Genomic DNA, 12,386 nt, shown 5'->3' with positions numbered 1-12,386 from the left:
CAGGAATGCCGCAAGAAAAGCCCCACGTGTACCCCGTCGAACTCATGGTGAACTACATGCACGTGACATAAACCACAGGCAAAAAAGCTTTTGACAGTTTTGCTGAAGATGTGGCCGGGAGAACCGGAGATTTCTACACTTCTCCGCTACAAAACTCGCACCGAAATTCAAATTCCTCGGCAGCACTTGCGGATCATACACGTCGACGAAGCGAGCTCGATCGAACAGTCAGCCGAAAACTGTCGTTGCGAACATTTTTGTGTTGAAAACTGGTAGTGGACTCATTCGGGTCGTTTCGTTGGCTTCACCCCAAAGGTTTACTTCACCGCAATCGCCGGGGCGGTGTTGAAGCTGTCCTAACTAATTACTTCTCCCAGGCTACTTTATCACTTAGCTTGTAATAAATGGATGCTAGGTCTACTTTGGATTCATAGAGTAGGGAGGAAAAGATCCAGAGCCGACCATGGCCCTGGATCTTTACGCGAAGGTGAGTGCCGGTTGGAATCCAGCCAGTAATCGTGTCAATGAAGGCATAGAGTGTAAACGGCGAGTGATTGCTTTCTCTCTACTCGACATTCCCTGAAACAGGGGGCGAGAGTCTGGATTCGCCATCCAGATATTGTGTGGGAAGAAGCAGAAATCGTCGAACGCTCTGACGACAAGTTGGTCGTCAAGCCCGTCGAGGAAGATGAAGGGGCTGAGGTGAGAGCCGAGCCCTGTCCGTCTGGTTGGCCGAACACATTGTATTGAAATTGAAGAAGTTACATTTTCTTGCACGGTTACTCATTTTAGGAGCAGACCATTGTCATCAAGACGAAAGAAGACTTTCCACCGCTGAAGAACCCTGATATTCTGATTGGAGAGAATGATTTGACTTCACTCAGTTATCTTCACGAACCGGCCGGTGAGTAGCTTCTCCTGAGTTGCCGACTGTGTCTTTTGACTTGTTCCAGTGTTGTTTTCGGGTGCCTGCATTTTTCGTGCCCTGTCCTCTCAGTGTCAGAGAGTTGAGCTTGCGAGGCTTCTGGTTCAGCCGAGCTTCCTGAATCGTGGATCATTTCAGAGGCCCAAAATGGCACATGCATACATGTACGAGGGAAACCCCAAGGTGGTTCACCAGCTCTGGTTCTTACACATTTTAGTACTCGGCAGTCCGAGGCTTGTGAACGCTTTGCGGCTGCCCACGCCTATGAATCACGAGCGCTGCTTTGAATTTGATTAATTGCTGTTGGACGTGCAGATCAATGTTACGTGGCTCGTTCGATATTCGCCTGTTCACGTTTTGTTCATTGTTTTCATCTGTCTCTTTGAATCTAGTGCTACATAACCTGGACGTCCGTTTCGTTCAACAGAATGCCATCTACACGTACTGTGGTGAGTGCAGCGTACATCTACCATGATCTACAGACTGCATGCACCCTGTGCTGTGGATTTCTGCATGGAGCTGGCACGTGTTCAAGCAGCAAGCCTGTGTGTGCTGTCGTGTTTGTTTCGGGCTGGGTGACGGGAGCTAGCATGGCTGCGTGTGCGCGCGCTGTGTGCTGTGTGCGTGTGTGGACTGACAGTGACACCCAGATAGTGCATGCATTGCCAGCGACTGGGTGGCGTGTACACACATTGTGTTCCTTCCGTGCTATGGGTATTGAATAGACTGTCTGATTTGCTGGCCTGGGATTGTGCGGGCCGTTGCACGGTATTGCATGGCGTTCACAAGTACATCAACGTTGTATGAGGCGCCATCAACTGAACACACATTATGAGTATCCAAATGGCTTGCACAAGATAACAACATGATAGCGTGCAATTGCAGCACACCGGAAGTCTTTCATTCAAGTAGTCCACAGGAAGTCTTTCAGGGGCTGAATTTACTGATGACATACAGATATAGTCAAGTAACATTGTGAGCATTTTCCCTCACCGTCCCAGCCATGGGTCAGATGTGATACCTCTGTTTAGAAACAGGCACTGACATGCAGTGGACACCGTCGATGTGTAATCTTAACCGACACACTCACCTCTCCTCTCTCTCCGTCTCTCTCTCCGTCTCTCTCTTCGTCTCTCTCTTCGTCTCTCTCTCCGTCTCTCATTTCGTCTCTCTCTCTCTCTCTCTCTCTCTCTCTCTTTCTCTCTCCCTCCATCTCCCTCTCTCCCTTCGTCTCTCTCTCTCTCTCTCTCTATCTATCTATCTCTATCTCTCTCCCTATTTTTTTGCTTTCTCAGGAATCGTGCTGGTTGCTATCAATCCCTACGCAAGACTTCCTATTTATGGAAGTGATGTCATTCAGGTGTGTATGTGTGTTAGTGGTTTGCCGAATTTGTACCTGTCATGTGCCGGCAGAGCACTGTACCACCTTGACGCCTTTATGGTGATGTTTTGGAGGCTGGGTTGGATGATTAAATCTTGCATCCAGGTCATTGGACACACCATGCATGCAATAGTGACATTGCGCTCTGTACAGTCAATCTGTACCCATACAGCATAGCGGCATCAGGGCGGAAACGAGCATCACACTTACACACCGGTGGTCTGGTGCAGGGGCAACAGCCTTACACTCCAGTTCACCATACTTACTCCCCTTCAACCCGGGGTCAAAAAAGAAAAACGAGAGAGCTTGGAAGCTCAGGGCCCTACGCTATGCTTTTTTGCCTTGATGACCTAGACAAAAAAGCATAGAGATGTTATAAATTCTTATAAGTTTCTACTTTTTGTTTTTAGACATAACCTGGGATTCGAACCCGCACTATAGCCCTGCATGCATCCCCCGATACACTTCGCATACAGTAGAACCTGTAACTAACGACCACCGTGACTAGCGACCGGCCTGGTACTACCGACCACTTTGTCAGGCACGGACGGTCTCACATTCAAAATGCACTGTGACTAGCGACTACCTGCTGAACGCGACCAGCGACCGCCTTTTCTTGTCCCAATGTCGAATTTTGACCCGTAACTAGCGACCGCGATGTAGCAAATCAAACATTGCTTGAAGCTCCTTCTCGAAATTTTGATGATTTTCCATGGTCGTTTCGATACTATAGCTGGACAAATGAGCGCAGTCTCATTTTTACTGTGGAATCAGTGTGGATTGCACTACACCTGTCATAATTTCAAGTGCTGTCAAGAACAAACATGATAGGAAACGTCTTGGAGAACGCATCCAAAGCGCTCTTTGATCGATGTTACTACTCGAAGGAGAAACTAAGACTGAGCGGCTCTCTGTCGAAGTGCAATCACACAGCTCAGTCACCAGACTCACCACTACACCAGGTCACACTGACAGTCTGTGCTGGCTAGCTAGCATGCTACCAGTACCAGGCAGGGAGTCCCGACTCCCTGCATGCTACGGTATTATGTACTCACCTGTACGGAACACAGACCAGTGAAAGGTGCGAAAACTCGCAACATCGCCGCATCATGTACCGGTACACACCAGTACAGTTTACGCTACACTACATCCAGTGAGTCGACATATCGCTTCCAGTGTATAAAAAACTTGATTTTCTCTCTCTCCAAGTGTTGTATGATCTGAAAGAAGAATGTCAGTGCGCAAGTGGTGGGGGATTGTATTATCTGCATTTTGACATACATAATATAATGGGATCCATATATGGTCGCGCGGTGCAAACCTCTAACTAAAGACCACCTGCCACTAACGACCACTTTTCCGGGCACCAAGGGGTGGTCGTTAGTTACAGGTTTTACTGTACATACTAATTCTTCCAAGTTGCTTCACGTTATGATCTTGTATTTGAAAGCCCTATTTGAATATGCATTGTGGCCAGCCGTCTTTGAATGTACGGTACGGGACAGGTACGGTCGAGGGTAATACGACACCGTCTACCGCCTTGATGACGGCAAAAGAAAAGGGATATTATAAATTTTTCAATTCTCCTATTTTTTCAGGCATTACCTGGGATTCGAATCCGCACTATCGCCCCACATGCATTCTCCCATACACTTCGCATTCATACTCATTCTTCCAAGTTGCTTCACGTTATGATCTTGCGTTTGAAAGCCCTATTTGAATATTGCGGCCAGCTGTATGTGGCCAGCTAGCTGTGTTTGATGGTACGGTACGGTACGGGACAGATACGGGATAGCGCCAGGCGTGACACAAACACACAAACAAACAAGCACCAAATTAAAGCTGTGTGGACCCTGGCTAGCGCCAGACGTTACTAAAGTCACATCTTCTGCATAGCTACGGGAATTAATGATCTCTGTCCCACCTAGTCATGCACTCTTCCTCTCCCTAGGTGTAAGTTGAGGTACGGTCTATCTCGTGTTGCTTTGCGGTGTATCTTGTGCACCAGTGGAACACTTTGTTTCAAGTTCTATCTCCTAACAGGGAGCCCCTTAGGATGGGTCTAGCTACACAAGGCTGTCAACGATACTTTGGATTATGTAAACTCGGCTGTTGTCACAGTTGTGTGGAGTCAGTCCTGGCTGGAGTAAACATCCTATATGTTGTATTCCGTACCCCCAATATTTAGTCACCGTCCGATACGACTTATTGCGGAGGATTGAGAATAGCTAATTGCCTCCTCATACGTCCTATTCTGTCGTGCGGTGGGTTGACGACCTGTCTTCGTGTTTCTCTGCATGCTGCGTAGGTGTACAATGGACAAAATATTACAGGCGTGGACCCTCACATCTATGCTGTTGCTGAGCAGGCATACCGGCAAATGGCCAGGTAAGCTGTTGAACGGTTGAATTTTTTTGCATTTCAGATCGAAATATTGAATTCTTTGATGTATGTACTCCACTGTGAACAGTTACTAGTATGTCTTTCTAGTGATCATCCGCGGCTGTCATCGTTTCTTACTTCTTGAGCCGCATCCGCAGAAGTATTTTGCCATGAGACGAGCGACACAATGTGATATGTGTCCCCCCAAATCGATGCAAACTCGCGAAGCATGATTAACAGAGAGGGTCTGTGATGCATGTTCTGCAAAATTATTAATGAAACTTCGTTGCAACCTCCGTACTTTCTGCACTTTCGCAGTTCTGAAGACTAAAGTGGCCTGGAGCAGGACATACACTTCCGCCCAACTAAACTCCAGGAATGTAGATCGATTACACCATATGTTCACGAATGTCGGCGAAACAAATTTTCGTTCGAGCGTTTATGAGAAATTCAATTTACTGCACCTCTCCAATATTACTTGATGCTTTTCTCGGTACGCCGCTCGGGGCTGTATGGCTTCTTGAACTGCACGTAGCTAGGTTGCAACTGGTTGCCACTCTTTCCCGTAACGTACAACTTTTTGGTTTTTCCCATTTTTGAGGCCGTTTCAGAATCCTTTGAATCCCTGATTAGTGTTACTCTTGCGGTGGTGCTAGTGGGACCTCCTAGTGTCCTTGTTTTGAATTACGTTGGATAGAGTTACTAGTTTCTTGCGAAAGAAAAGAGACAGTAATATGCATCCTTTATCGCGTTTGGCCATCTCTGCGACTCAAACTGTATATCCTTCATCGCTGCTAAATCACCCCCCCCCCCCCCCCTCTCTCTCTCACCTGTTTGCCTTCTGCCATATTTCTGTTCTTGCCATCTGTCTGTCCTCTGCCACTGTCACCTCTGCCATCAGAAATTTCGCTGTGCCAATCACGGACCATCCGAGACACATGAGGTACCAAGGCCACTGCCATGCATGTCACTCACCGACCGCTTTTGTCTTGTGTTGATGTGAACCTGATTATACTGCCGGTACATTTGAGTTTAAAAAAAAATAGAGTGAGTATGTGTTTGGCCCGCCTAGTAGTCCCTGATCTAGAAGGATGCATTCTGTTGCTTTTGAAAGAACTTCTTGGGCAATTGTTCGGGGCCGATTTCAATTTTGCTTTTGTGGGTGTGGAGAAATGAGTTGTTTTCATGTGAGTACAAGACCGAACCTGAATTGGGTCAACCCATGCCCCCTCACCAAGAATGGAGTTTGACACTATATTCCAATGTGTTTTCTCCTGCTGTCCGCACGCAGAGACAAGCTTAACCAGTCCGTCATCATTAGCGGTGAGTCCGGTGCTGGTAAGACTGTGTCGGCCAAGTTTGCCATGAGATACTTTGCCACGGTCGGCGGAGCTGAGGGTGACACGCGCATTGAGGACAAAGTGCTTGCCTCCAATCCTGTCATGGAAGTAAGTCTTTGCGTCTTTGCTGCTTCTTTCTGAAGCTCTTGCTCCAAGCATGGTTGCATTGCAATCCGGAGTAACTGAGCTTCGTGGAATTGTTTCAAGTGCTATTATGCTGCAGTATTCAGACCGATTGTGGCATTGGCGTTTAGTGTTCCAACTTTCCAACTGTCTGCATTGATCTATGGACCCTCCTGTGTGTTTTGTACTCATGCTTGTGTTTGTGCTGTGCTACATGCGTGTGTGTGTGTGTTTCCGTGCCCTTTTCTGCATCTCCTCCTCCAACCAGGCTCTTGGAAATGCCAAGACAACCAGGAACGACAACAGTAGTCGTTTTGGAAAATACATTGAGCTGAGCTTCGACAAGAAGAACTGCATCATGGGCGCCAACATGCGCACGTACCTGCTGGAGAAGACGCGTGTTGTCTTCCAGGCCGAGGAGGAGCGTAACTATCACGTGTTCTATCAGCTGTGCGCCATGCGTGACGATCCCGACATGGAGGAACTGAAGCTGCGTGAGTGCACTCGTTGAAAAATACGTTGGGTCAGGTTAAGTTAATCTGAGTAGTGTGCCATGGTCCTTGGTGTGGGAACACGAGACCTCCTAACGACGAGTGTGCTGTAGGGAAGTAAATTCCAGTGTACCGGGAAGAAGAAGTGCCTTTTTTGCTTCAGTGACACTCCACCACATCACAATCCGGGGTCTAATGCAGATCTCAATGCATAGGTAGAGATGGGTCAGATCCGCCAGCCATAGGCCAAAATACTGAACTTCCACGTGCTGCATCCATGCTAGTGAAGGCATGGCATCTATTAGGCCTAGTACTATAAAAGCAGAAATTTTCGGCTGTGTTTTATTTTCGGTAACTTTGGAGCCGCCAATTTTCACCGAAAATAAAACGCACCGAAAGTGTCGGTACTACCGGTACTGTATACATTTAGAACTAGTACACGTACCTGAAAAACGGGTTTTACCGAAAATTTCCCTCCAGCGAACCGCCGATTTTGGAGAATACCGAAAATATTACACCACTGAAAATTTCTGCTTTTACGGTAATTATAAACACCAGTGAGTGGTCCAAAATGTCCAGCTGCCCTGCTCCCAGTACAGCACTGTCGGGTGCTGAAGAACGATGCACCGAAGAACAGGCAGGGTAGAATTTTACCAGGTGCAGGGCACCCTTATGTACACGGTGGCTCAGCTGCATAATAGTAAACAGTTCTGCATGAAACATAAGAACAGCCTAGGCTACGACTCTGAACCCCCAGTTCTTGGGTACCAGATAGTGTTGTAGTAATATCAACTGGCCTTTGAAGCGAAACTATTTGAGGTTTTCTTTGCTTCGCACGGTCTGCACGGTCTTCAGCTTATGCTTGAAACTCATCTTATTCTATTTCTTTCTGCTTCTAGTATCATGCGAAGAGTTCATCTATACAAGCGGAGGTGAATGCCCAGTAGTCGACAGCATCGACGACAAAGAAGAGTTCAAAGCCATGCTGAACGCGTTCGGGATTGTCGGCGTGAAGCCGGACGTGCAGCGTGTCATTCTGCGCATCCTTGCCGCCGTTCTGCACATGGGTAACATCCAGTACAAGGCGAAGTCTCGCAGCAGCGAGGACGCTGTCATCCCGGTGAGTGTGACCTGCTACTGTTAGCAACCGGCCTGGTTTTCGGGGCTGAATGCGTTCGTCTCCCTGCCAATAGATAAGCAGATTTGGGGATTCGTTTGGGAATGGGGGGGGGATGTAGTAATACCTCATCATTGAGATAATGGATGTGCGGGTGTGTGCATGACCTTGCTGGCAGTCATTGCAACAACGTTGCCAAGTTCTGTTACACATGATCTATGCACTGATGCTATATGCCCAATGCCGTAGACAGCTAACTGTTTCGGCTAATGCTATAAAATTATGTGTATGATTTATATCATGCCTTTGCTGGTCTAAGTCGACACTTGTTCTCTCTGGGTTTCTGTCTTGTTTGTCAGGCGGATGATCCTCATTTCCCCATGGTGGCGTCTTTGCTGGGCGTGGACAAGAACCAGCTGCAGAAGTGGCTGTGCAATCGCAAGATCCAAACCGGCCGCGAAGTCATGGTCTCACCGCTCACAATGACTGCGGTACGCAATGCACTGCATCATCTCTGGTGGTGTTTGATGCCACCCATGGTCACCACGTTTGTGCATGGCTGGTTCTTTTTATCCTCGATTCACAAGTTGTCTGTTTGTCTTTCAACATTGTACTAGGAAAGTGTTTCAACTTGTCAGCTCAAGTACTTTCTTATGAAATGAAGATGCAAGAGTCTCTCCTTGACTTTGTATTTTTCTGATTTTTCATTCTAAGGAGAGGTGGGGAACCGAAGCTTGAGCAATGAGTTGAACAGAACTAAATAATTTGGAGGTGGAGTAGAATCAAGTGTGCGAGCAGCTGTCCGTGTTGCGAATGGGCTCGGCACCCGTACACATCTTTGTCATCCCTCTGTCCGTTCTACATGCCCTCTCTTCATGGCTGTGTTTGTCACTGCAGGCCGCACAAGCGCGAGATGCCTTAGCTAAGCACACTTACTCGCAACTGTTCAGCTGGGTCGTGGCCGTCGTCAATCGCGTCCTGTCCGCGAGCAAGCACTACACTTCCTTCATCGGCGTCTTGGATATCTATGGGTAAGAGTGCACTCTGGCACGCTCATGTGTGCCAGTGTGTGCGTGCGTGTGTGCGTGCGTACATGCATACACGTGTGTACGTGTGTGAGTGCTCAGCATAGCAACAGGGAGCTCACTGCAGCACTGCAATGGACTTATTTCCCAATGGAACCGCAGGGTGTCCATGCGCACTGTTATCACTGTTTTGGATTTTTCCCTGGCTGCGGAAGTGGATTCATTAACTTGTGAGCTGCATTGTCTTCTCCCTACCTAAACCCTGTGTGTGCATGTCTTCATTGTACGCTTGCAGTTTCGAGATCTTCAAGAAGAACTCATTCGAGCAGTTCTGCATCAACTTCGCGAACGAAATGTTGCAGCAACAGTTCACGCAGCACGTCTTCAAGCTGGAACAGGAAGAGTACATCTCCGAACAGATCCAGTGGTCGATGATCGACTATGCCGACAATGCACCGTGCATCGAGCTCATCTCTCACCAGAAGTCTGGCATTATAGCCATGTTGGACGAAGAGTGCAAGGTAGGGGCGGGACTGCCGTAGAAGTATCACTTCGTTGTATCATGCAACATTTAACAGTGTCTGTAACTGCTGTTACTTTCATAAGATGTAACAGCATTGGCAGGTGCGGTAAAGTCGAGTGCTAAGGCAAAAGGCTACATGAGTAATACATGTCCAAGTCAACAGAATTTGTGGGTTTGGCAGCGTGGTACTGAATCCACGTCGTGTTGCTAGGCCCTTGGAGGTCTCTGTATCTCCCCAGGCCCAGTCTGTAATGCGCTTTCCGTACGTTGTCTTGTACTGCACAGTACAGTCCTAGCGCGCACCATGCTCATTGCTGGTACTCATTCTCTTTTCTGCTCTTCTCTTTATAGCTGCCGCGAGGTTCGGACGACAACTGGGGCGAGAAGCTTATCAAGGCGCACACAGGGTGCCCGTTTTTCAAGAAGCCTAAGATCGGACGAGAGACGTTCTTCGTGGTTCACTTTGCTGCTCCTGTCGAGTACACGACCAACGGGTTCATGGACAAGAACAAGGACGCCATGAACGAGGAGCATTTGCATTTGCTCAGAGCTAGTGAGGTTAGTACAGGATTTAACTTGACTTCCAGGTTAGTTTAGACCATACACAACATACAGTGTATAGCTACTACTGCCTTTTGATATGAATAATGGAAACTTTACTCGGTCTTTGACCACTTGGTGGTGGGTCTGATCTACTCACCTCCCACCGTTTAGGCGCTGCATCTGCGCCTTTGATCCTAGAGGGTGGTGGCGTTCCCACGGCGGATGCGGAAAACTCGGCTTCCAGCCGAGTCTCACGCGAACCGTGACATTTATTTATTTATTTTTATTTTTCTTCGAAGTCTGTGATGACCTGACCAGCCGGACTGATTCCGGCGGGCCTGGTAACATAGTAGTTTATAGACTGCTAACTTAAAGCACATTGTGCATCACCTGATAAACTACTTGAAGGAAGATCAGGGCTTCCAAGATCCAACCATGATCAGGGCTTCTGGAATACACGGGGTGAAAATGACATCAACGTTTCCAGGTGAGCAATAATGGACTCCCAGAACAGAATCTAGGCGGGCGAGAGTGATTGCTCTTCTCAAAGCACATGGTCTGAATCATTCATACCACTGGTATTCTAATTTTATAGTTGATGTCATCGTAATAATTAGTATGCTATTTGCCGACTTCTTTTGTTCTACAGTATGCACTGGTAGCTGAGCTCTTTGAGGAGAAGAAGGAGGCCGCTGAGCCAGCCGCGCCGGCCACAAGGAGCAGAAAGGCCAGCTCAGCTTCATCCGCGATATCCAGAAGCAAGTCCGTTCGAGGTGGTCCCGGGGGTGGCGGCGGGGGCAAGAGTCGCAGTGTTGGTGCGCAGGTAAGAAAGAGAGAGAAAGAGAGAGAGAGAGAGAGAGAGAGAGAGAGAGAGAGAGAGAGAGAGATACAGATACAGTTACAAAGACAGAGAGACAGAGAGAAACACGCAGAGGCATAGACGTTGTGTCCTAGTCTGCTGATACCGTGCTGGAGAGCGGTACATGTGTATAGCTTGGAGCAGGAATTTCTCTGAGATCGTCCAATATCAAGTTGTTTCTTGAACCATCTGATCATGTCCCTCTCTTCTCTGTTCTTTTATAGTTCCGTGAATCACTGACAGCGCTCATGGAGACCCTCAACAGCACGACGCCGAATTACATTCGTTGCATCAAGCCTAATGATTTGAAGGCCGCTTTCGAGTAAGTTGAGTGCACTGGCGGTGGCAATCATGGAGAGAACGTGGAGACTTTTGTTCGCCTTCGTGTTCTGTATTCTCTGCGCTTGCAAATATGATGTACGCCATCTCTGCCTCTTCGTCATATCTACGTTGCCGGTCTATCGCATTTCCGGGTAGTATTGCAAAACAGTTAGTTTTCAGTTTTTTGGGCAAAATTAGTGTTTTCGGCGAACTTCAACATCTCCGAATGCGATTTTGTGTTCCTTGAATCAGCATGCGCAGTACTGTTTGGCTTCAGACTCTGTTTGCTAAGTTTTGTTGTAAAATCTGGCTGTTTTAGGATCACGGCAGGGTCCTTCTTCACAATAAAGTCAGTAATCAATGGATTGTCTGCATGGTTTGCAATGACTGATCTCTCACGGGGGTGGTCTCCCAAGACAGGGGACCTCTGATTACAGTGGCCTCCCAAGACAGGGGACCTCTGATTACAGTGGTCACCTGACACAGTTTTTGCTGTATGAAAGTGTATCGGCGCGGGAATGAATCTAACCGTGTTTTTGTGCTCAATTATTTCCTGTGCTCAGATTTGAACCGAATCGCGCTGTTGAGCAGCTCCGCGCCTGTGGTGTGCTGGAAACCATTCGCATCAGCTCTGCCGGCTACCCTTCAAGGTAATGCTGCAAACACGTCATGCACATGTCCCGTCCTCCACATGCCATAAGAGTTTATTATAAGACTACGGACGTGACTGCAGCTGTCTGCATGTGCTTCGGCGGAGCGTACATTTCGTTCACATTGTGCCGTTTGTGTGCGTATTCATACGTACTGCATACGCCCAAATAACCCAGCAGACTCAGCTTGTAACCCTGACACTAGGACTGTCAATCCTGAACCTCAGCTCAGCACGGTGATGGCAGCTGTCTTGTGCTGGTTGTGAGATCCACAGGTGTTTGAACTCCGTTACATTGATAATGGTGCGTGTATGTGTGCGTGTGTGTGTTTGTGCGTGTGCGTGTTCTACAGGTGGACATATCGTGACTTTTTGATGCGCTACAGTACATTGTGCGAGAAGAAGAAGCTCAAGCCAAGTGACGCACGGGCCAGCACTGAGATTGTTGTCAAAATGTTGATTCAGGTAAGAATCGCTCGTGTAGACTACTTGCTACTACAAGTAACAACATCTTTTTTGTTCTTTCTCTTTTTCCTTTCCCATAAGCAAATGCAGTATGCTGACAAAAGGGGTTGAAATTTAAATAATAAAAAGCTGCTATCAGGGACGATTTGAATTCTCTCTGAATGTAACTCTTTGTAGGCTTCCAGGGGCGTCGGAACCTGTGCGGCAGGTGCAACCTGCAGCCAAAGCCCCACCGATCATTT

General features: G+C 47.8%; 1 protein-coding gene across 3 annotated transcripts in view; it reads left to right on the top strand.

The window, feature by feature from the left end:
• The first annotated feature begins 285 nt into the window (after window positions 1-285).
• The window catches only part of LOC135818097 (unconventional myosin-Vb-like), a 30,095-nt gene continuing 17,994 nt past the window's right edge, over window positions 286-12,386 (top strand). For 2 of the 3 annotated variants that reach the window (XM_065331421.1, XM_065331419.1), the window contains exons 1-18: window positions 286-487; window positions 589-702; window positions 793-904; window positions 1,318-1,374; window positions 2,221-2,285; window positions 4,615-4,694; window positions 5,590-5,631; window positions 5,980-6,136; window positions 6,420-6,645; window positions 7,542-7,762; window positions 8,119-8,250; window positions 8,657-8,790; window positions 9,080-9,305; window positions 9,659-9,865; window positions 10,500-10,673; window positions 10,934-11,031; window positions 11,594-11,680; window positions 12,033-12,144. In XM_065331421.1, coding sequence (XP_065187493.1) covers window positions 464-487; window positions 589-702; window positions 793-904; window positions 1,318-1,374; window positions 2,221-2,285; window positions 4,615-4,694; window positions 5,590-5,631; window positions 5,980-6,136; window positions 6,420-6,645; window positions 7,542-7,762; window positions 8,119-8,250; window positions 8,657-8,790; window positions 9,080-9,305; window positions 9,659-9,865; window positions 10,500-10,673; window positions 10,934-11,031; window positions 11,594-11,680; window positions 12,033-12,144 — 2,268 coding nt within the window. In that variant the 5' untranslated portion in view covers window positions 286-463. The remainder of the gene's footprint in view (window positions 488-588; window positions 703-792; window positions 905-1,317; window positions 1,375-2,220; window positions 2,286-4,614; window positions 4,695-5,589; window positions 5,632-5,979; window positions 6,137-6,419; window positions 6,646-7,541; window positions 7,763-8,118; window positions 8,251-8,656; window positions 8,791-9,079; window positions 9,306-9,658; window positions 9,866-10,499; window positions 10,674-10,933; window positions 11,032-11,593; window positions 11,681-12,032; window positions 12,145-12,386) is intronic. The other variant, XM_065331420.1, reaches the window with a different exon arrangement.

The sequence above is a fragment of the Sycon ciliatum genome, chromosome 5, assembly GCF_964019385.1.
Source record: "Sycon ciliatum chromosome 5, ocSycCili1.1, whole genome shotgun sequence".
Classification (NCBI taxonomy): Eukaryota; Metazoa; Porifera; class Calcarea; order Leucosolenida; family Sycettidae; genus Sycon; species Sycon ciliatum.
Note: the sequence above shows the minus strand (reverse complement) of the source record. Positions and strands in the feature narration are given on the sequence as shown.